This window comes from Botrytis deweyae, assembly GCF_014898535.1.
Source record: "Botrytis deweyae strain B1 chromosome Unknown BDEW_052, whole genome shotgun sequence".
In the NCBI taxonomy this organism is placed as follows: Eukaryota; Fungi; Ascomycota; class Leotiomycetes; order Helotiales; family Sclerotiniaceae; genus Botrytis; species Botrytis deweyae.
In genome coordinates, this window is record NW_024066259.1 from 226,897 (window position 1) to 251,866 (window position 24,970).

Genomic DNA, 24,970 nt, shown 5'->3' on the forward strand with positions numbered 1-24,970 from the left:
ATGAAGAATGACGGGGATAAAACGATGATAGCAGTGGTTCTTGCTTATTGTGGTGACCGCGTGTTATCACAAATAAGCGCCACAGCTCATCCCGGTGGTAATACATGCTGTTCAACATGTCATTAACTTGAACAAGATGATGTTCAATGTAAAAGTAAAATGCGACAACAAAAAGGTTTGGATTTTCGCTGGTGGTAGATATTCATCTGCTTAGTATAGAGAGCTACATATCAAACCCGAAGTATCGACGTCTGTAGGACTTGTCACGGGCGTTGAAAACTGGCGTGAACTCATGAAGACGAGTATGAGATGAACTATTTACTATTGTCATCCGCAAAAATCGAGATGCGTAAGGTAAGTTTTAAATAGAATGTACTTGCCCTCTCGTGTTGTATCATAAGCTGAGTGACTGGACTGATGCACCTTCAATTACAAACTCTCTGAAAGCACAGCTCAGCTAAGTACAATACTAGGGCACTTCTACTTGATGGACAATCATTTTACATCAAAACTTATTATTTAAATATATTATGTTTTGATAAAAATAATATGATTATTATAAAGATATCTATATTTTTGTATTTATTTTTATATATTATTTAATAAAAATTATTCAAATTATTTTTAAAAAATTTATTTATTATAAAATATTGATTTAAAGATTCAAAATATTGGATTATTGAGATTTATAATAAAAATAAGTGAATTTTCAAGAAATTTTTGATATTAAGATTTCAAAGATATGTTGAAAGTTGTAGCACGTGCGCTACGCTACTGTACATATATCACTTCCACTTTATAGTTAGATTTTATTTTAATATAATTTAATCTACATAGTCAATATTATATGTATTCTATTAGTCTATTTCTTTATTATAAATAGATTATAAGCCTGATAGTTTTGTAATAAGATTAAGGTTGAAAGCTTTTTGAATAGTTTATATTGTTAAAATAGAGGTTAATAATAAAAGGCTTCTATATAATACGATATTAATATACAAAATGTGTATAGCAAATAGATTACTAAATAGTGATAATGAAATAATTATTTATATTGTATTTTTTTTCAAATATGATAGTAAAATAATTATTTATATTATATCCTTTTTTTAAGCAAAAGAACTATAAGTTATTATTAAAAGAATTACTTATTTCAGCTTAATATTAAAAAGTTTATTAACTACATAATATTTAATATCATTTTAAAAATCATTATTTATAAATCAAAATTCACTATTTTCGATTATCCTATTTTAAAGAGAATTTCTTTTTACAATATTAATATATTCAAAACTGAGGGAGTTTAATCAAAACAATTTCTTTTCCTTTTTTATTCTTTTATTTTATTATTAAAATATATACAAATTATTGATATAAGTTTTCTATTTACAAAACCTCAAAATGAATAAAGATACTGAATCTAAGGATTATTTCAAGTATATCTCTTTTTTTACTTAAAAGAATCATAAATACTAGATTTATCAAATAAGAATTTAATTTTAAGGAAAAGACTGATTCTATATATATAAAAAAACATTATAAGAATATATATAGATTACAGATGCTAATAGATTAGCTAAGGATTTCAAAAAACTTTAAATCTTTAGTAATAGTAATAATATTATAATAAAGATTCAATTTAACATTAATAAAAAAACTACCTTTCTTAAAAATAATATTAGTATATTATCTTATATCTATTATTTATTATCTAATAATAATAAAACTTTAATAAACAAATATAATTTAATAAAAAAACTTTGGAATTATTTAGTCATCAAATACTCCAGAATCGATAATATAATAGTAAACAAATATCTTCTTAAAATCAAAACCTTCTCTTTCGATAACATTTCTAATATAATTATTATAAATATATAAAATAAGCTCAAGGATTTTTAAAGAAAGCTTTTATCTACAAATACCTTAGCTAGAGCTTTATATATAAATAAATCACTTTTTTAAAACTTGATCTTATCTTTTTTTAATAAATATAAAGTTATTATTAATATAATTCATATTGTTAGTTTTATTTTAAATATTAATAATAAAATCAAGTATTTGTAGATTAAAAAAGCTGAAATACAAAACTCTAAAAATACGATATATTTTATAAAAAAAAAGAAATGTATTTTATTTTATTATTAGTATAAAGCTAATATAAGCTTAAAGTTTAATATATCTATTATTATTTGTAAATTTTGCAATAAATCTGATTATTTAATATTAAAATGCTTTTAGCTTTAATATATTAAATATTTTTTGAAATCCAATTTAAAGTATAAACAAAAGAAAAAACAATCTATTTTTTTATTATAAAAAAATAAAAAGTATAAAGAGTATAAGATTTATATTATTAAATTAAGTTTTAATATTATTAAGAATATTATTAATAATAAATCTGATTTTGAGTATTATTATTTTATTAAAGAAAATATTAATAAAGTATCCTTATTGTAATAATATACTAATATTAGTATTATTTTATATATATCTAATTAATATTCTCTTTTCAGAAATCTAATCTATATTTTATAATAAAGAATAATAATTGATAAAGGAGCTATATATTTAGATAAATAAGGAATAATAAATATAATATATAAGAATGGAATAAGAATATTATTAATTGAAATACTTTATATACCAGAATTAGGGGTTAATCTATTCTTAGCTAAGAGAATTTGTGAGGTAATGTTTAAGAATATATTTAGTTTTAAAGAGATATATTTTATATTAGAAAATAATAAGAATAATAAAATTATTAAAATTATAATAAAAAATAGAATATATATTATTTTATATATAAAATCAGAATACAAGGATTCTATATTCTTTATATTCTCTATAAAGATGATTAATAGAACAAAAGAGAAAATTAAAGAATTGATTATAATAAAAAAGAAAAGATATCTTTTTTAATATAAACAATTTAATTATTTTAATTCTAATAAAATCAGAAATCTATATAAAGTTATTATATTTCAGAGATTAATCAAAATTCCTTTAATTTTAAATATTTGTAAAATATATATTTTTACAAAAATAATTAACAAAATCCCAAGCTAATTAAATATACGAAAATCTAAAAAACTAGAATTGATTTACTTTGATATTACTAGCCTTTTTCCAAAAACTATTCAAAGATATAAATACTTTCTTCTTATTATCAATAACATTATAAAAATAAATTAAATTATTTTATTAAAACAGAAAAGTAATATAATATTCTTATTGAAAATCTAGAAACAGGAAATTAAACTTGCTATAAAAATAGCTATAATTATTACTAAAATCGATAATATATTAAAGCTTTTTCAAATTATCCAGAAATAAAAAACTAATATACAATTAGAGGTTATAATAATTATATTATTTCACTAAAATGATTTAACTAAATATAATATATATATTATAGAAATTGATATAAAAGTAATATTAAAGAAAGCTTATTTATTATTAAAATTTTGGGATAAAGTTATTGAATATAATATACATATTCGAAATTATATTAATATTAATTTAAATATAAATAGAATCGATTGAAGTCTATTTAAAGTATTTATAAATATATTATTAGATATTGATATATAAAAAATCTGAAAAAGTTGATATTATACTTATATTAATCCCAAAACTATTTTAATAGAATAAAAATATGATAAATTTTATAATATAACAAAAATCAAAATATTTCTAGAATATTTAAAAGATATTATTAAGTGTATAAAGATTTATTTATTAGAATTAGATTATATTTATTATTCTTATTATATTATAATTAATAAAAACTATAAAAAAAAAGATATAAATTTAAAATTCAGAAATTACATAGCCGGATTATAAAATATCAAGAATATAAAATCTAATTACAAGCCTTATAATAAACTCAAGAATATCCCTAAATCATTATTTATTTTAATTGATTTATTAATATTATTAAATAAAATAATTATAGATTCAATAAAAATACATTTATCAATATCAAAATAAATAAAATTAGAATATTATATTTTAATAAAAACAAATATGAAAATATTCAATAAATAATAAATGATTTATTAAAATCAAAAAAGAATAATAAAAAAATGAAGATTATATTATTTAAGATTATTTCAATTTTTGATTCTATATTACTAAATTTGATTATAACTTTATTATTTATAATATTTATATTTATATCTATTTTTATATTATTAAATTCAAGGTATAATCTTAGAAAAAGAAAAAGAAATAATAATAATAATATTAAAAAACATATCTTCAAGATTATTCAATCTCTATTTACCTTTTTAAATAAATTAATATTAAAATCAATTAAGTATATTATAATTACAATCCCAAATATTTATTAATTCAAAAGGAAAACAAATAATAAAATTATTTCTAAAATCTTAATCCTTTTGGAGAATACATTAATAGAAATTGAAACCACTTTACTAACAACAAAAATATTTAAAATCAAAATACCAAATATATATAAAAATATAATAGTAAATAAAAAGTATATAAAAGATTGATAAATTATAATTCAAAAAGAAATAAATTTATTAATTAAGAATAATATTTAAAAAGAATTTATTTTATTACAAAAAATAATTTAGTTTTAATAAAATAAATGTTTATTATTAAAACAAAAAAAATAAAATAGAATAATTTAAGGTTAAATTAGTAATTAAAGGATTTAGTTAAATTTTAAATAAAGATTATAACAAAACCTTTATTTTTATAATTCACCTTAATATTCTTTATCTTTTTCTTACAATCATTATAAAAGAAGATTTTGAATATTCCTATTTTAATATCAAAAATACATTTATCAAATTATATTTAAAAGAAAAAATCTATTTAGTATTCCTTTAAGATGTTTAAATTTATTAAGGTTGTGTTCTATATATATTTTGAAGTCTTTATAGGTTAAAGCAAGCTAATAGAGATTAAAATCTTTTTTTAAAAGGAAAACTAATTAAAATAGATTTCATACAAAGTCTTACAGATTTATATTTATATATTAATTATTTATAATAATCACTTCTCCTAGTTTATATAAATAATATTATTATTGTTATTATACAAAAACAGGATATTAAATGATTTTATAATAATCTTTCAGCTTGATTCAATATCAAAAATCTAGGAGAGATTAATAAGATTTTAGGAATATATATCATTCATAATAGATTTAAAAAAGTATTAATTATGAATCAAAAAAAATATCTGGATATAATATTTACTTATTTCAGAATCTCCTATAGTCAATATATTTTAAGAAAAATATCAATCTCGAATTATAATTAATTACAATCGACGCTTCCAGATAATAAGCTTACTAATATAAACAAATACCAGCAAATAATCGATAATACAATTTATCCTATAATTTACACTAAACCAAACATTACATTTAGTTTCAGGAGATTAGCATAAGCCATATCGAATCCTGCCAAACATTACAATATTATATTTAAAAACCTTATAAGATATTTGAGATTAACTATTAACCAGAAACTATATTTTGAACCTGGAGGAGTTTAATTAGATATTTATAAAGAATATAATCTCCTATAACAGACTATCAAAGTATATATTGATACAGATTAAACAAGTAACAGAATCAATCAAAAAAGCATTTCTAATAAAGTAATAATATTTTATAATAAATTAATCTTATGAATAAGTAAGAAGTAGATATTTATAGCTATATTTAATATAAAAACTGAATATATTTTTATAATAATGTTTATTAAACAAGGGCAATAAATAACTCAATTTTTAAGAGATTTAAAGTAATCATAATATATTAAAAACAATAGTAAAGTTTAAATATTAGAAAATAATCAAAAAGCATTAATATTAATTAAGAATCCTTATTTATACAAATAATCAAAGTATATTAACATATATTATCACTTTATTTGGAATCTTATAGAAAAACACCTAATTAATATTAGCTATATCAATATAAGTGATATGATTGTAGATAAATTAATAAAACTATATATAAGAATAATATTTGAGAGATTTAAGACCATACTAAGACTTCAAAACTAATTATAAAAATTAAAAGAGTAAACTCTCTAGAAAAGTATTAAAAGTTGTAATATATATATTATACTATTATATATATATCACTTTTATTTTATAGTTAGATTTTATCTTAGTATAATTTAATCTACATAGTCAATATTATATATATTCTACTGGCCTGCTCCTTTATTGTAAATAAGATATATAATATATTTTGTAATAATTTTAAAAAAGATTGAATGTTATATTCAATTTTATTGAATTATAAATTATTAATTATTTAAATTATAAATAAAAAAATTGTTTAAAAGAATAATAATTTATTTATTAAAAAGTAATAAAATGGCTTTTTATAGTGTGTTTTTGAGATCGATCAAATAGGAGTGCATAGTCACTGTAATTCAGTAGCATCTTTCTGAGGAAAGATGAAGATTGGGGATACAGGAAAAGAGGCCATTTGCTACCTGAGTGCTATGTTTCAGGTGATGCAGTGGCATTCAACAGCTCAAATATTGACAAATTAGAGGGACTCAGCTACCAGCAATTGATGAGGACCCTTTATGACGTAGATTGGATGTAGTTCTGAATCTTTTGGACCTTTAAAAATATTTTTTGTTCTGTCTAATACTCTTCCTTAATATCTTCATCAATCCACATATATTGTTCAGAAAAACATTATCGACATGATTGCTCCATGAACTCTAGGACAACCAAATCTCACAGACGTAACTCAATCATCACATTTTTCCAATCAACATTCCACGCCCGATGGTAAACACACATCCCCAGCATTCAACATCATCGAAGCATACATAAACGCAGCAGACTGCTGAACGGCTCCAAGAATCCCCGCCTGCCCCAATACAGCCTCAGCAGCTTTGAACGACGGCATATCTAACGGTCCTCTGGTCCGAGCTAGTTTCACAGCGACTTCATAGACAGCCTTTTGACGAGGTGTCACGCGTGACGGACAGTCTCCGGCTAGCATGCCTACAACTTGTGAGGCTGTTAGGCCTGCTTTCTCAGCCAAGATCTCGTGTGCATGAATTCCATATGTCGCTTTGGTGACTGATAAAACGCCGAGAACAGCACACTCAGCTTCGCTTGGGACAAGCAGGCCAGCCACGGCTAATTGCAAATTCACCCAAGGCTGTGCAACTGTTGGCGTGTAACTGATTTCGATATTAATTTGGGCATTTGATGAAAAGAATTTCCAGGACAATACTAACAGCAACATGTTGAAGGGTCCTTGAAGTGATCCATCTGCATCTTCCGTGACAATAGTGTTTTTGTATACAGCCTTTGTGATATTTGCCAGATAATTGTATTGAACAAGTTGAGCCTCATCGAGATTATCACTTGACGGCGTGAGAGGGGGAAACCTGATGGCACCTGTACAAGATGAAGATGTCATATTGCGGGATCGAGACGAAGCGGAACGGGGTATTCTAACGGATACGCCAAGAACTGAGGATACGCAAGGTGTAAAATTGAGAGCAGTACTCACATATTTGACTGGAGCGAGCCAATATGTCGAAAGAGGGGGATTGTTGTTATATAGACTAGCAGTAGAGATAGAAATCTGACATGTACATAACAAACAAGTGAAGCATGAAGATCACATGTGCATACAAGTAGATGAAGAAATTGAAGAAATTACATTGTGATCCGGTGGTCAAATAGAATCACCCCTGTTCAATATGTGCGGTCGCGGCGCAGAATCACTATCAAATCTTTTGAAAGCTCCACATTTGATATATGGATGCTGTCGTAACGCATTGCACTAGTATGTCATGAACTCTTGAGGTCTACAAATGAGCCCAGGGGTTAGCTAAGCTGATAACGACGGTGTCAAATTGGCCTCGACTAGCATGAGATACATATTGTACCAAATGCTAGAGAAACATAATTGCATTACATGTAGCTATTGAATGAAAAATTAATCCTTGTGACATTGAATGCATGGTTGTTCTCAATTCTTTCATGATAGCTCGCTTCAATCCAGGGGGAAAGTATCACTAACATCCACCCCAGCCAACCGTACCGCCCTCGGGGCTTAAAAATTAAAAAAACGCAGAGGGTATCGAACTTTTCCTTCAAAACAAAACACTCAAAATCATCAGATCCCATATATTGTCAAGGATGTTTTTTCCTCCTTAATTATGTGCAACATCCCCACTTAGATATATGCAATAATAACGCATCACATGTTATGTATAGTGCAGCCAATACAAGCGCAGTCGTCGCCACATGGACAAGTGTCCTTCTCCCCAGGGCAAGGAATATCTGGAACGCGATGAATAGTGCAGCCTAAACATTGGCAATCATCACCGCAGGGGCAGCTTTGAGTTTCTCCTCCACAGCCATCTTCCGCGCCGAAGGGATAATTTACGAAAAAGAAATCCGACGCTGAAAGGCTCTGTTCTTCTGCAGTTCCGGAAGTGGTACTAGAAGGAGTGGCGGGAGGCGGAGAAGTAGGGTTCTCCTTGATAATATCCTGTGTCTGGATGGACGTAGGTGCAATATTCCCATTCGAGTTGATACGCCCATGTGCGTGACCATTGCTGTACAGGTCCGGTTCGACCCGCATCGATTCCCAAGCTGAAAGGACGTATTGTCTTGTCGCATCGTTATATGGATGAGCTGCACAGCCAACACATTGGCAACCATCACCGCAACCACATGTATGAACGGTTTCGGGATTTTGGGCCATTTGAGTTGGGTCGAATGACAAAGGCGCGTTAGGGATAGATGGTTGTCCTTGAACATGTCCGTAACTCATATCGTGGACACCTTGGCGCCAGGCGGATGGCTGTAGTGGGTTTTGATAAGAACCATATGTAGCAGGATATGTAAAAACGGTAGGTGGGTATTGTGAATACATGGCATTATTCATCGGGAATTCATTTTGTGGTATTTGTGGGTTCATCATGGGAGTATTTGTTTGGGAGTTTTGAGTCGATGAGGGCTTCTTCTTTGAAGAACAACAACTCTTAGGTTTAGGTGTAGCTTGCGGGGGTTCAGACATCGTACTGGCATTCGAAGAAGTGTGACTGTGGGTATTTTGTTTGGGCGCACAGCATGAACCACTACCCGTAGCGACATTATCGATATGAGGTGGGGTTTCTGGAGTCGATGGTGCACAACAAGAACCACCATTCATTTTAGGAGTAATTTGGCCATTCTTCACTTCAGTCGGTGTTTCGAGAGGATCCTCCACAACTTGATCTAAGCTGCTGAGCCCATTCGTAAATCCATTTGTTCTGATATCTACTATTGGTCCTCCCAGTCCATGCATAGGTGGAGGCAGTTGAACAGGAACGGTGCCATATTGTTGTTGCATGATGGAATATTGTGGTGGACCATACCCATAGGGTTGAGGAGCAGTCGACATATGATATGCATTTGGGGGAATAATCTGCATTCTTTGGGTATGTTGATCGAAGGGAACTATATTGACTTGGTTTAAATCCATCCGTTCCAAATTCACAGGATCAAATGATTGTTTCCTACTCGACTGTGGCTTCGATGCTGTCTTTTGTATTTTAAATGTGAGTTGCGTCGGGGAAGTAGGGTCGGATATGGAGTTGACTCGTTGTATCGGAGCCGGAGGAGTCGAGACAGGTGTGTCGGTACCACAGTGGCATGCTTGCTTCCTTGGAATAGCAGCAGTAACACTCCCACAGTTACATGGTTGATCTTTCGAGTGAGGGCATGCACTGAGTGGTCTTCCGGGCTTCCTCACCGGTACCATCAGTCTCTCATTCGCGTGTGTACATTTTGTTGATCGATGGCCTCGAATACATGGCTCACTATGGTTATTTTATGTTAGCATATCGGAAACAATTGGTAGGTATATAAATTATATATAGGTGTGCGTGTATATATATATATATATTCTTGGTTTGCGAACCACTTCATGTGTATAAATTGATGAACACAACAAGGATGAATGGGTGAATGGGTCTCAACATACCAGGCCATTTTCAATCCATTGATTAACGGCATCTTCTTGACAATTGAAGAACTCTTGTAGTCGATCCAAAACTAAGTGGGCTGACCCGAATGGATAGACTTGAATTGAAGTGCAGGTAAATTCTTTCAGACAACCTTATCTCGATGTTGATTGTGTCCCGGGAATCGCTATCTGCATGCGCAACGACCGCACAGAGGGGAAATCGGAAAGATGATCAGCGTCTGACTTGTGCGACTGATACGGAGATGGATCCTGCGTGTTTCCGAAGAATCTTGAGTCCCCAAGGTATGGTTGGCAGAGGGGGGGGGGGGAGGTTTCAAGATGGAGTGAATTGTGATGAATCGATATCATGAGAAAAAGTCGAGGTACTACTGGTAGGTCGGGTAGTATGGATCCAGTGAAGAAAAGCTGAATTGAGCTTGATTTATTTTACTTCGGGTAGGTATAATAGGATAATAGGGTGAATTGAATATTTCTGGTCCAAAGTATGGAGGAGGGAGGGAGGAGAAGTGTTTGAAGCGATCCGAGCTGATGGTAGAATAGGAATAGGTAGGTCAGGTAAGGTCAGGTAAGGTCAGGTAAGGTCAGGTCAGGTCAAAGTAATAAGATGTTAGCAACAATGAAGCCTTGTTTGTTCTTTTTGACCAATTTTTATTGAGGAATTGTTTAATTGATTTTTCTCGAATTTGATTGTTCTATTCGTAAGGACAGGAGGATGATAGACTTGGACCACCAGGAGCGTGTGAATAAGAAGGCTTCCCTACGAATATTGAATGGAAGGCAAAGGCACTTGAGTTCCAGGTTACTCATGATATCGTAAGATCTCGATATGGTAGGTAGTAGATGTCGCGTATAGTAAGGATGTATGTTTGTATGTATGTAGTAGTGTAGTATACTCGGTATGTAGTGCGTAGTGCGTAGTGGGGTGAGTGTGTGAGAGTCAATATTGAATTGGAAGATGTGCCTCGAGTGTGCTCAACTGCTTTTGATTTGCTGGACTGGAAGAGGGAAGCGTGAAGAGGAGTGAAGAGGAGTGAAGTTTGGAAGAACCTTGCAAATCAATGAGCAAGTTTTGATTGGTGGCATTTATTGGCCGTGCGTTGGATCCTCTCAAATACTCGAGTATTGAGGATTCTCGGTATTCTTCTACATCTACATCATCAATACGAGATATGCTAATGGTCCGCTTTCTCTTATTGCTTACTACAAGTACAGAATCTTGTAGGAAGTACCTCGTACCAATATCTACCTTGGAATCGATCTTCACCACCTACCTAGTTTATACAAGGCGAAACAATGGAGTCGATTTGAAAACTGGGAAGGCTGCGCTAGTCCTCAGATCAGAGTTGAGATCCATGGATATCAAGATGATGTCTAACATTAACGTTGACTATTTATCTGTCTATCTGTCTTCCACTTGCCATAAGAATATCCGCTCAACTAATCACCCCTTGCGAGTATATCTGGGGGCAAGCCCCCAAACCCCCATAGCTCGCTTCGCTCGAAGATGTTTTCCATGTAACAGGTATCTAGCATTGAGTCTATAAAATGGTCAAATAGTCTAATAGTCTGCCTCCACGGCAGTGGCCCCCGGAGGGCCAGCGGAGCGTCATTTGTTTCATTGATGTAAGTGTATTTCCTAAGTCTCTGCTGTCAAAAGATTAGATTTTTAACTTCATCATTTCTATCTCTTTCATCCCAATACGTATCGTAGATGTCTGCTAAGTACCCTCTACCTACTCGTTCGTACATATTGGTCGTATTCTGCACTTGAGAAATTCTATCCATCAAGGTCATGTAGATCAACTACTAGAATTGGTGAACTGAATAATACACTATCGTAAGAGCAAGCCATGATCCATCTCGGCCGTCACCCGTGCCCGCATAAAAGTTTGATCTAATTCAAACCTTCAAGGGACCATTTTCATTCTTCATGCAAGCCACATCCTCTTCCATACCAACACTCACCTGGGCAATTGGAAATTTGGAATACAAAAAGACGACACCATGGTTCGCTTATCTTATCAGAAAGTACATCTATTGGTTGCTTCGATAAGTGGCTGGGTACCTAGCTGGGTGGCTGGCTTTGTATAAATGTCACAAATTTGCATAAATCTATCCTAGTCAACCCTGGTCTGCATAATGATGGTGGGGTAATATGAAAATATATTTTGCAATAAATACTCTCTGGGGTATCATATATTCCAAAACATTACCAGTAGGAGAGAAAGAAAACATTCAGAAACAACGAGACGACGAGACGAAGAGACGAAGAGCCGGCGAAACAACTTTAACTCAAAGTTACAGTTCTCTACTCTTCCCAAAAGCAAGCTTTCATAACAAGGTAAGCACATTTGACTAAGTACACATTGGGGTTGTGGAGCGAGTCTCCTTAACTCTATCTCTCTCCATTTCCATCTCCATTTCCATCTCCATCCCATCCATTCATTCATTCATTCATTCATTCATTCAAGCATCATGTTTCACTCAGAAACAGGTTTAGAAGTTGGGTTGGAATTGGAATGAGTTTATTCAATCTGATATTGTCAAACAGTAGGGATTTCACAAACCCTCTGACAAATCTTTCATCTCAAGCACTTCTTATTTTTCGCCATTCTCTCAACTGTCCCATTTCGTAACTAACACATTGACCTCGTTTCGTCTAAGAAGATTTCACACAAGCATCACAACTAGCACGTGATTACTTACTCAGTTCTATAATCTATCATGGCTGATTCGGATTTCGAAGATGGTCCCGATCTATTCGCCGAGCCGGAAGATTATTATCCTCCATCACCGAAACCAACCACAGAAACCCATACGTTACTTTCCGGTCAGACACTTACTCTTCATCTGGTCGGTCACAATCCACTTTGGGGTCATCATCTGTGGAATGCGGGTCGCATAATATCCAACTATCTGGAAAAGAGTCCTTCTCTAATTACTTCCAAATCAGTATTAGAGCTTGGTGCAGGCGCAGGTCTTCCAAGTCTTACTTGTGCCTCTCTACGTGCCAAAAATGTTGTGGTTACGGATTATCCAGATTCGGACCTCATCGATAATCTCAGAAAGAACATTTCGGTATTCTATGAGCAATTCCCTGAACTGAGAGTAAATGACAAGGAAAGCCTGGTTGCTGAAGGTTATTGCTGGGGCGCTGATCCATCTCCGTTGCTCTCACTTTTACCTTTAGAAGAAAAGGAGGCTGGCTTCGACGTATTGATACTCGCGGATCTTCTCTTCAATCATTCCGAGCACGCAAAGCTGTTGGATTCTATTAAGAAGACTCTGAGAAAGAGTAAGGATTCTACGGCCTTGGTATTCTTTACCCCATATCGACCCTGGTTATTGGAAAAAGATATGGCATTCTTTGACTTGGTACGAGAGGGAGGTATGACTGTTGAGAAGGTCTTAGAAGAGAAGATGGAGAAAGTAATGTTCGAAAAGGACAGAGGAGACGAAGAATTGAGAAGGACAGTTTTTGGTTTCGTTGTGAAATGGGCTGAGGAAGATAGTAGTTGATCATCAGCATATAGATAATTGATTCCGACAGCTGAGCAAGAAAGTTAGAAATCAGCCGGCCAAGCTGTACCTCGCTACCGAATTATGGCGAATTGGATTGTCCTCCCCGTCAATCACAGATCTTGAATATCGCAGATGGCAATCAATATGTCCTGCAATATACGCGAGAGTCTTTATGGCACGTACAGCCTACTGTTAGTCTATTTTGAATTGGGCAGATCGCAGAAGTCATTGCTGCAGAGTAGAACAAAAATCACTGATGGTTCTACTACCATGAATGAGTAGTGAGAACTCCGCATTTGGGCAATAATCATTTACACACACCCAAAAACCCACCTCCTTCAAACTGCCAGTGTATTCCAACAATCATCAAATAACAAATTCTCAACAACTTGACTCATTGCATTAAAATTTGCACATCACGAATTACGAATGAAGGAGCATGGGTGACATGAGCATGAGTTCCTGTGGCCGCCGATGTCAAGTAGATCCAAATTCGACGCAATGAATTCTGATCCCCCAAGTACATTCCTCCACTAGCCAACTTGACTACCTTCCAACTACAAACCCAGCCTTCCAGCTCCCCAAGATCTTTTATAAAACGAAGCTGCATCTTTGGCGCAATTACCATGGCATACTTTTGCATCTTCAGTGATCAACCCGTAGGAGGTTGACAGACGTGACAGAAAAGGTCAACGGGGTTTCCGTTCGCTGGAACACCGATGATAATGGTTTGCTCTTCCAACTTCTACTTAGATCCTTCCTTGATTGCTGTCTGGATCTATTGAACTCTGGTTCTCTATCTAAAGAAAACCCATAGAAGTGAGTCCGCTATAATTGGACTGAAAACTAAGCAGGGAGAGATGATCGCTTTCGCTTTTTCGGTATTCATCCAAGTGGGTGAAAGAGTGTACTACCTCGTTTTCCAATAAAATTATTCCTATACGCTTGAACCTTTTGCATTCTACATACCGTATGTATTAGTGTAAGTGTTTCTAGGTATCAATACCAAAGGTTGAGTAGACAGATTGACATGCAACTCCATCTTGGCTTCCCACGTGGGAAGATGGAGAATATTGCACACATGTCATATGTCCCCCATACAAATGATCAATTCGACAGTTCATCGGTGGTCTCATAGAACATTCGTCAGTAGAATTGTACCGCATCTGCTTTCGATCCAATTTCATGCCATGCCATTGGAACGTCATTGAATGTATCATCTATTTGCAGTTATCGAAAATCTCATGGAAGCAAGAGAAGCAAATGACTGAGGTTTGCTTAGAACTGTTATCAGTTAATTGTGAGAATATGAACAATAATCATTCACTTCATCGAAGATTTCGCAGGCATAGAGGGGTAACATGATATCCGCATGCGTGTGTAACAGTGACAGTGACAGTCACAATTGGAAATTACAAAAGGACGATTTTTTCCAAGTACGTGGTCTGAGTTCGTAAGGAATGCAGCGCTAGGTGATTTTTAAACCCCGATATTGCAAGACATTTCTCATTAAAGATTTAAAGATCAACAGATCTCGCATTGCAAGCGTTCTCCTTGGAGTTTTTTTTATGGTTTCGAGTGAACATTTCTTTGTCCCAAAACAAGCGGGTGTTTATACGAGAAATGTGTTTTCGTCCCAGCTTTCTTAGGATGTCAAAAACTATGCTTCTTTGTCCTCAAAACTCTCGAATAGATCTTGAATACGAGTCTTACGATGTATCTTCCACTCTGACCTACTGTTCCAGTAATTGTATCAATCCACCTCGCACGAAATATGATGTTCCTATGTTCTCCTTCGACGAGAAGAACTTCCAGTGATTCAATTGTTCTCGATGAAAGCATTGATAGATCAATGGACAGATGGCAAATCTCTCAAGAGATTGCTTAGCTCGGTGTTCATTAAAGGTGCTCGATCAAAGCAGATATCTGATTCCACAGCCAAGCCTTTGCCCAGAATTAACGCGGATTTTGTCCCTGAGCCAACTCAGACAGCAACGACATCAACTTCGGCATATCAGGACTCGAGCAGAAGAGAGACCTCATCAATTTCTACATTCGGAAGCGAGTTTTTGAGAAGAATAAGAGCAAGTAGAATAACTCCTAATGCGGATAGTCCTCTTCGAAGGGAACCTCTATCGCCTTCCAGCGTAGTGTTAACTGATGCCACATCGCTTTCATCTCCACATCAACAAGATCGTAAGAAAGGTCGTACATGCTCCTGTGAGCCGCCGGTATCAATCATTGACCTGGAAGAACCACCAGGGCGAGCACCTTTGACTGCAAGGTACCCCGAGATATTCACCTATATAGGACGAAATGGCGTCCCAAATTCTGCTCTAGCATTGACAAATGATATTGTGAGGAATTTGAACGAGATATTCTACCTAGAGGGGCGGTTCAATGATCATACGAGGATCATGAGTCGATTGGATGATGAACGTGAGTGTGTTGAGATGACTTTGAAAGAACTCAATCAATTACTTTCATCGTCAGGTGCCACAGCTCAAAGTGATCGAGATGCGAAATCGGAAGAATTGAAGTATCTTTCCAATATTTCCTCGCGTATTCAAGAACAAAAGCTGGAGTTACAGGGAGCTGCGGAACGCGAACATGAAGAACTAAAGGAGCAAAGAATTATCTTATTTAACATGTTCAGGGACGTTTTCAGGGATCGAAATCTTCTAGATCTAAGAGGAAAGAGTTCCCGACCGAATCAGTTCTATCGCATGCCGGCCACACAACTCGTACCTCTACATAAAACACCTCGAGTTTCCACCCACAGTGAAGAAGCTCGAGAACGAGTCAAAAGGGAACAACGAGAAGCTGTGGATCATATGAAGGACATGGGATATCGCCTGGAAACAATGCATCAGCGACTTGATAATTGGAAACATTATTACGAAGAAGAATATAAAGAATATGCACGTGCGGTTAAGAATGGAACAATGGAGCCTGCGAGGAGTTTCTTCGATTTGACTCTATTGCAAGAACATCAGGGGGCGATTGAGGGAGTTATCGAGGCGGAGAATGACTACGAGAAAGCAAGGGGACGAGTAAAGGTGTTGGATGTGGTGCTCAGTGATATTTATCAGTCTAGTGGGTTTGCAAACTGTCCAGATGATGGCTATAGGATCTCGATGGAAGAGGCTATGGTTGGTGATGTGGATAGAGAGTGGATTCTAGATTGGATGGAAAGGAACGATGAATCGGTAGAATTTGAGGCCGATGAAGACTTATGGGAAGCAAAATCAATTGGTTTGGATGATAGTGTCAGCGTTGTTGCGAAAGGAAGAGAGAGAAAAAGAATTGATAGGTGGGCAGAGATGTGTACGGCAGTTGGGAATGACTTTCCAGAGTTGCCGAAAGTGGTGCATCATAAGCCTGCGTCTGAGCCCAGCCAGAATGCTTCGATATTGCAAATCAACGATCCAGATAGCGGATCCTAGACTTGCTGCTACTCAGTCTATCACTCTTATATGTCTAATTCTGCACTTAAACTGTAGACAGCACTCCTTGAATCAGTCACAATCTTTTTTTTTTTTTTTTTTTTTTATCTCTAGCCATGTCACGCAAAAGGATTCCGAGTTTCCAATCTTCCATGTATTCAAACTGTGTAGTAAAATTATATTCATGCTATCATCTAAAATATGAGTATCTAAAATTTGGTACACACCTTTGTCGTGCGAAAAGAGTGTAGTGCGGCTTACTAGAAGATGCCGATTTTCATTCGAGAGCACTTCCAATTTAGTAGAACAAAGGAATCAAACTTAGCTAGCCACAAAGAGAGAACACGAGAAGGATCGCAATCTAGAAGGAAAAGACGTTCGGAGAATTTCAATTCAATCAATCATGTTTCGATGACTGATCGGCTTCTAGGCAAAGATCAGACATCTGTCACAGTTTTTCAATTCGACATTACCTCGGATTGTGGGAGGATATTTACTGAGGATATTATATAAGTACCTACAGACATGGACGGGTTTTCTAATTTTACACATACTGGTGAAACCAAGTAGAACGGGACGACGATTCAATGTTTTTTTGTGCTCCTGTATATCCATATGGCCTCATAGTCCTCAGACTTAACAGCTGGTCATAGATCTGATGGATAATGGCTGATGTCAATATTGTTGCGCTTCCCGTTTGCTACGGCATTTTTGCATCTCTGCTAGCCCTTTTGCCCAAGCTCCGTCTACGAGTAGCACTCATGCGAGTAAACCCCATACAGAAATTGAGCGGAATATAGAATGGTCACCTATGATCGAATTTAATATTACCGGGGGTGTAAGGATATCGGAAATTCCATGGTCGTAAGTCTGAATGGTGATATCCAACCTACTTCGTTAGTTATCCTTGCAGTCACATATATCTCATTCAAAAATCAATCGAAAACTTGGACTAAGCATGTAAGACAAAGTCAGTTCGCCTAGATTAGGCAGCATGGTTTTGGCAAGAAACCCGTTGAATGGTGAATCATACATCAGTGCTTTTTAATTGGATACTAGTGCCACAACCAAGTTGAACATATTCAACAATATAAACACTACTCAATGTAAAGAACGTTTATGGTTCGGGTTCTTGTCCGAGTTTCTTGACTTCTTGCCAAGCTGGACCTGGATCAACCCACGTTCCGGCTTCTATCCCTCTGTTTCTGGCCTTTATATATTTGACAACTTCATCTGTATATTCGATAAGATCAACTTCCTCCCCCCCCTTCTCGAGTATATTCCCTTTCTCTTTCTCTCTGGGTAGCCATTCATCGTAAAACATCTCAAATGCTGTTGGGTTCTCTTCACCCAGCAAATACAGTGCCGTCTCTCGTTTTTCCCTTTCAGCTTCCTGGTTTTTCTTAGCTACTAGTTCATTCCGGTGTAACAATTTCTCTGCTTCCAATCCACCGGGCTGGAGTAATTTCTTGAGCCTTTCTTGTGAGAAATTGTATTCTTTTGCGAAATCTTTCTTGACCCCTCGGATTACTTTGTCTCCAATCCATTCAGGCAGTGCCCTGAACAAGTCCATATTGAGCTCTCTTTCTGTGGCCGGACCTTGGAGTTCTTGTAACAGTTCTCTGGCGGATGGCCTTTTCTTATGATCAAGCACTAAGGATCTTTGAAGCATGGCTTCAAATTCTCCACTGTACAGATGGTCGATGGGCTGGACCCTTCTGGGATCCATTGTAATCAATGTCTGTTGTTCCTCCGTGAGATCTGCAAATTTTTTGTCTTTGGGAATAGCTCTCTTAGTGGTTGTTCTTTTCAGAGAAGCTAGGGAGTATATGATTGAGCCAGCACGCCAGATATCAGTTTTGGCACTCCGCCAAGTTAATTCGGGAGGGTTATGCTTGTAATCAAGGTCGGCTTTGTCGGAGATGTCCTCTGAAAATCCACCTCCGAAATCAACAAAACTTGCTTCTCCGAAGTCTCCTAACTTTATGTCCGGATACACGAGACTTGGCGACGCGCCCTCGGGCCATGAAAGATATATATTCCCGGCTTTTAAGTATGGCATGATGATTGACTTACGCCCTTTGTGTAAAGGATCGTTCTCGTACTTCGGATGATCATTGTGGAGAAAAGCCAGAGCATCAATAACGCTGTGATAGAGCTTCCACAAAAATGCTTCGGGTGGCCGTTTTTGACGGTATTTGTAAACTGCACGAAATTGTTTGACAGTGCCAGCGTCACAAAGCCTGTAAAATTGGGCTAATATGAGTTTACCCCTATCATTGCGGTATTGATGAAAAGCTTCAAGCTGTTTGATAGTTTCATGACCTTTCTTAATAAACCGAAGATAAGCTTTTATTTCGGTTTGGTGTTTAGCATTGTGGCTTTTACTGGCGATCTCGCTTGGTGAAGTTGCTGCGTCTTCGCTAGCTGGAGACAATGGGGGAGAAATCCTATCGCCTGTCTCATTTGTTATGACACTCAGCTTGAGGTCAAACTGAGGTCCGGTTGGATGCTGCGTATCTGTGATTCCAAATTGAATAGTTTTATCATAGCTGCGCAAGTAGAAATCAATCCGGATATTCTCAAGCTGCAAGGCAAGGTCTGGTCTATAGGGGTTCTTTCGAAGGTTGATGGTGGGAATGACGCGTAAATAATTAACGGCCTTGCTCTCAATTTCGAATGGTGGAGGCATGATGTTGGTTACTCAGGATACGAGTTGTTCCATGTCAAGTATAGATATTCAAGTTTGATGATTTCTACGTTATTTGAGGATAAAGCCTATTGAAACTTTGAATGAACGATGCGACTGTTGTTAAAGAACTTAGGTATACGATATCCGGAAATGTAGAATTCCCTTTGTTCTTTGATTCCTATCTACCTAGAAATATTACTGAAACAATGAAACGTTATACGTAATTATATTCATCTCAATGAACCTTGCTAGAGCTTTAATATAAGATAGTATTAAATATTTTCTTTAATCTAGTTAATGAATTCGGAGGATTAACGGAAACCGATTGATGTTATATTATATAAGCATAATTATCTCTATAATCATACTATTGTTATAAAATATAAGTATGAAATCTTTTCTAATTAGTTATAAGTGATGAAAAAAACTTTGAATTAGTTAGAGTTTAGTTTTTCTAATTGAATAGAGACGAAAGTTTATAAAGTTATTTCAATTTGATATATAATTTTAAATAAATAAATGAAATCGTTGAAAAGAAGTAATTAGATTAAAGTAATGAAAAGTTTTTGAATATTATAATTACCTAGTTTTAGAATAAGTTTTAAAAAAGTAGTAGAATCAATTGATTGAATTGAGAGAATTAATAAATATATTTAAAGATATATTTATAAGTAGAGATAGAAATATATAAGATATAATTGCTTTAGATAATTCTCAATATTAGAATCTAAAAATGATAATTTATAAGAAAACAAATAAGAAAACAATTTTAGAAATAAGAAACAATAATTCTTTTATAAATTGTAAAATTATAAAATCTAAAAAATCTAAAGAATCTAAAGAATCTAAAGAATCTAAAGAATCTAAAGAATCTAAAGAATCTAAAGAATCTAAAGAATCTAAAGAATCTAAAAAATCTAAAAAATCTAAAGAATCTAAAGAATTTAAGAAATTTGATAAATTTTTTTAAAAAAAATACCTTAACGGAACAAGCTGGAATATAATCTGGTGGAAGTATGGTGCTAGTATTAATGGAGTGATATTTCCATTATACTAGTAATATTTCTATGGTTTCCGAATTCTAAATGGTATTCGAAAAGTTAAACAGTATTTGAATCTCTGAATAATATTCGAATAATGTTCGTATTATATTCAAATCCCTGTATAATATTAGTATTGTATCTAATCAGGGATTTAGAAAAAAAAGCTTTTAATAAAACACTATTAAAATAAATATTAAATTAATTATATAATATGATAATAATATTAAAACTCTAATAAAAGAATTTTATAATAAATTTTATAATATTAATAAAAAAAGTAAGAAAAATTATATTATATTTAATACTAGTTTTATATCCCTAAAATCTGATTTATATTATTATTTCAATGATTAATATGTATAATTTAAATTCTTCAAAATTAATAAATTATGTATTTATAAGATTATATTTATATAATAATTTCAAATGAATATAATTTATTATATTTAAAATAATACCTTAATATAATAAATAATAACATTTTAAAAATATTGATTAGTAATCAAGCTATATTATATTTTATAATTATAATTTTCATGTTTTTTCGAATAATAGTTTTTTTTACTCAAACCTACTTTCAAAGATTATTAAGTACTTAGTATTATAGGTTTATTAAATATTATTTTTTTAGATTTGTATTATAAGCCCTATAAAAACTAGCTTTAAGACCTACAAAAATTAACTATAAAAATTTGAACCTATAATTTTAGGGCTTATAGGGGCTAGCTATAAAGCTTATAAGAACTAGCTATAGGGGTATACGAGTAATACTTTAATAACGCGTCAAGCCCAAACAATACTTTTATTATATCAGAATTATATATAGTATTCAATCAGAGTATAGTGGGGATACCGTTCCGTATTCCTACTTGGGCTATTAAGATAATCAAAATAATCAGAATAATCAAAATAAGAACATAATAAATATTAGAATAATAATAATAGTAGTAGTATTTATTGATATTCATTAAATCAGTATAAGACTAATTGCAACAACCTTTTAAAAAGTATAGAGATATATTAAGCTATGAATCCACCAGTGATTGCACGAACTCATAGGATACTTTATATAGCTTTAAAAAACAGAAAATAAGTATATATTATAATTAAAGAGCTAATAACTATTACAATTTCGATTGTATATATCCTCTATCAATATCAATAATAATTCTATATTCATTAAGCAATTCTATACATCTTTTTGAACTTATTTTTATATAATTTTATTTGATTTATTTTATATAAACTTCTTTAATTTATTCAATATTTTCTATTATCTTTCTTGAATTTATTAATTTAGTATATTTTAAATATTTTTTATTGAATCCAAATCGAACAAATTAAAAGAATAAAATAAATTTTTGATTTTGTATATATCTTTAAGTTTTTATATAAATCTTTATTTAAGAAATCTATATAAACTATTATCATCCTTCATTAAAAGCTATTTATATATAAAATCTTTTATTTATAATATCTCAATTATTTTTATATAAATTAAAAGAAATCTTTTGATATAATATTCTTAAAATATAATTATTTTTTCTTTTATTCTTCAAATCGCTTTTTATAATTTTTAAAACTTTCTATTTTAAAATATTTTCTAAATTTAATATCAAATTTAGATTTATTTATTTATTTCTCTTCATCTTTATAAAATTCAAGCTTTTCAATTTTCTTATTAAAAATAATCTATATTCTTTAATAGATTTAATTACCAATTAATAAAAGATATTTTAATATATTCCTTAATTTATATCGAATTTCAACTTTTTATAAAATCTTTTTCTTTTTTATAAAAATAGAATTCATATGTATTTTGTTTATATATATAATATATTTCCAAAATCCTTTAATAATATTACCTTAACAATATAAGCTGGAATATAATATAGTGAAAGGACAATGCTAATACAATTCTAATAGTATTTCTACAATACTCGAAAATTGAAATAATACTCGAACCTCTGAACAATACTAATATCATACCTCAACCCCTATACTATATTAATACTATACCCAATTAGGGATTTAGAGAAAAAAAGCTTTCAATTAAAATATATTAATTATATTAAAATTAATATTAAATGAATTATATAATATAATGATAATATTAAATCTTTAATATAATAATAATATAATAAATTTTATAAAAAAAATTTAAAAAAAAAAATCCTATTTTATTTAATATTAATTTCATACCCCTGAAATTCGATTTAAACTACTATTTTAGAGATTAATGTATATAATTTAAATTCTTCAAATTTGATAAATTATATATTTATAAGACTATATTCATATAATAATTTCGAATTTATAAAATTTATTATATTTAAATTAAAGGTTTAATATAATAATTAATTATATGATATAAAAGTTGATTAGTAATCAAACTATATTATATTTTTTAAATAAAAATTCCTTTTTTTGAAATAATAGCTTTTTTGAGCCCTAGACCGACTTTACATTACTAAGCATTTAATACTAAAAGCCTAATAGGATTTTTTTTAGACCTATATTATAAGCCCTATAAAAGCTAGCTTTGAGATCTATAGGAATTAGTTATAAGGATTTGAGCCTATAATTTCAAGACTTACAGAATATAACTATAAGAATACTATAAAGACTAGCGAATAATACTTTAACAATACACCAAGCTCAAACAATACTTTCATCATATCAGGATCGCATACAATACCTTAACGGCACAAGCTGGGATATAATACGGTGGAAATACGGTACTAGTACGGTTCTAGTAGTACTTCTACAGTTCCCGAACCCTGTACGGTACTCGAACCACTGAACGGTACTAGTACCGTACTCGAACCCCTGAACAGTACCCGAACGGTACTAGTACCGTACTCGAACCCCTGAACAGTACTCGAACGGTGCTAGTACCGTACCTGAACCCCTATACGGTACTAGTACCGTACCCAATTAGGGACTTAGAGAAAAAAAGCTTTCAATCAAATTATAATAAATTTAATATTAAATCAATTATATAATATAATAATAACATTAAAACTCTAATATAATAATTTTATAATAAATTTCATAATATTAATAAAAAAAGTAAGAAAAATCGTATTTTATTTAATACTAGTTTCATACCCCTGAAATCCGATTCATACTATTATTTCAGGGATTAATATATATAATTTAAATTATTCGAATTTAATAAATTATATGTTTATAAGACTATATTTATAAAATAATTTCTAATTTATAAAATTTATTATATTTGAAATAAAGCCCTAATATAATATATAATAAGACTATATAAAAGTTAATTAGTATTCAAGTTATATTATATTTTTTAATTATGTTTTTTGTATTTTTTCGAATAATGACTTTTTTTGCCTAGACCCACTTTAAAAGATTACTAAGCATTCAGTACTGGAAGCCTAATAGGATTCTATTTTTTATTTTTTTTAGGCCTGTATTATAAGCTCTATAGAGCTAGCTTTAGGGCCTACAGGGGCTAGCTACAGGGGTTTGAGCCTATAGTTTCAGGGCCTACAGGGATTAGCTACAGGGATGCTACAGGGCCTAGCGAGTGGTACTTTGACAGTGCGCGAACCGTACTTCCACCGTACCAGGATCGAGTACAGTATCCAATCAGAATACAGCTCAAACACCGTATCCCGTAGGGATACAATAAGAGTACCGTTCTATATTCCCACTTAGACCATTAAGATATACTTCTATATATTACCAAAAATAATATATTTTCAATAATTTTAATTAATAAATTATTTTTCTGAATAAATAGTTTTATAATACTAACCTTAATTCATAAACCTCTTTAAATTCTTTTATAAAAAACAATATTTAATTTTTAATTGAAAATAATAAATTATTACTTTATAAAATTCAATTTATAATTTGTTTTAAAAAAACAAAACAAATATTTTACAAATATTCTTATAGATTAATACAAATCCTTTTAATTTATTTAAAAACTTATAAATCTATTTATAAACTTCTCTTCCCAATAAATCTCTTTTTTAAAACTATTAATAACCACCAGTAGGTGCACGGACTCACGGGACACTCTATATAACTTCAAAAAACAAAAAATGAGTATATATTATAACTAAAAAGCTAATAACTATTATAATTTCGATTATATACATTCTCCATTAATATCAATAATAGTCCTACATCTATTAGACAATTTTATATATCTTTTTTGAATTTCTGTTTATATAATTTTACTTCACTCATTCTATATACCTAATTTCCTTTAATTCGTTGAACA

At 31.9% G+C, this 24,970-nt stretch overlaps 5 protein-coding genes across 5 annotated transcripts; 2 read left to right on the forward strand and 3 right to left on the reverse strand.

The window, feature by feature from the left end:
- Window positions 1-6,778: 6,778 nt before the first annotated feature.
- Window positions 6,779-7,441, reverse strand: EAE98_011781 (uncharacterized protein; the record flags this gene model as incomplete). Its single annotated transcript, XM_038959404.1, has 2 exons — window positions 6,779-7,199; window positions 7,257-7,441. 2 exons carry the CDS (start codon window positions 7,439-7,441, stop codon window positions 6,779-6,781), a joined length of 606 nt encoding a protein of 201 aa, XP_038804300.1.
- A 194-nt stretch (window positions 7,442-7,635) lies between these two features.
- On the reverse strand, window positions 7,636-11,017 carry EAE98_011782 (uncharacterized protein). The gene is made up of 2 exons (XM_038959405.1): window positions 10,004-11,017; window positions 7,636-9,839 (listed from the first exon to the last, which is right to left on the reverse strand). The coding sequence occupies exons 1-2, from the start codon at window positions 10,033-10,035 to the stop codon at window positions 8,231-8,233; spliced, it is 1,641 nt and encodes a 546-aa protein (XP_038804301.1). The 5' UTR covers window positions 10,036-11,017; the 3' UTR covers window positions 7,636-8,230.
- Window positions 11,018-12,730: 1,713 nt separating this feature from the next.
- EAE98_011783 (uncharacterized protein) lies at window positions 12,731-13,525 on the forward strand (the record flags this gene model as incomplete). The annotated part of the gene is made up of 1 exon (XM_038959406.1): window positions 12,731-13,525. One exon carries the CDS (start codon window positions 12,731-12,733, stop codon window positions 13,523-13,525), a length of 795 nt encoding a protein of 264 aa, XP_038804302.1.
- A 1,835-nt stretch (window positions 13,526-15,360) lies between these two features.
- On the forward strand, window positions 15,361-16,974 carry EAE98_011784 (uncharacterized protein; the record flags this gene model as incomplete). The annotated part of the gene is made up of 1 exon (XM_038959407.1): window positions 15,361-16,974. One exon carries the CDS (start codon window positions 15,361-15,363, stop codon window positions 16,972-16,974), a length of 1,614 nt encoding a protein of 537 aa, XP_038804303.1.
- Window positions 16,975-18,091: 1,117 nt separating this feature from the next.
- Window positions 18,092-19,666, reverse strand: EAE98_011785 (uncharacterized protein; the record flags this gene model as incomplete). Its single annotated transcript, XM_038959408.1, has 1 exon — window positions 18,092-19,666. The coding sequence occupies one exon, from the start codon at window positions 19,664-19,666 to the stop codon at window positions 18,092-18,094; it is 1,575 nt and encodes a 524-aa protein (XP_038804304.1).
- Window positions 19,667-24,970: the final 5,304 nt, after the last annotated feature.

Bases quoted from the DNA above. Each gene is read 5' to 3' on its own strand.
- EAE98_011782 (XM_038959405.1), bottom strand. From the start codon at position 10,035: ATGCCGTTAATCAATGGATTGAAAATGGCCTG. The intron at 9,840-10,003 runs GTATGTTGAGAC...AAATAACCATAG, and splicing joins AATGGATTGAAAATGGCCTG to TGAGCCATGTATTCGAGGCC.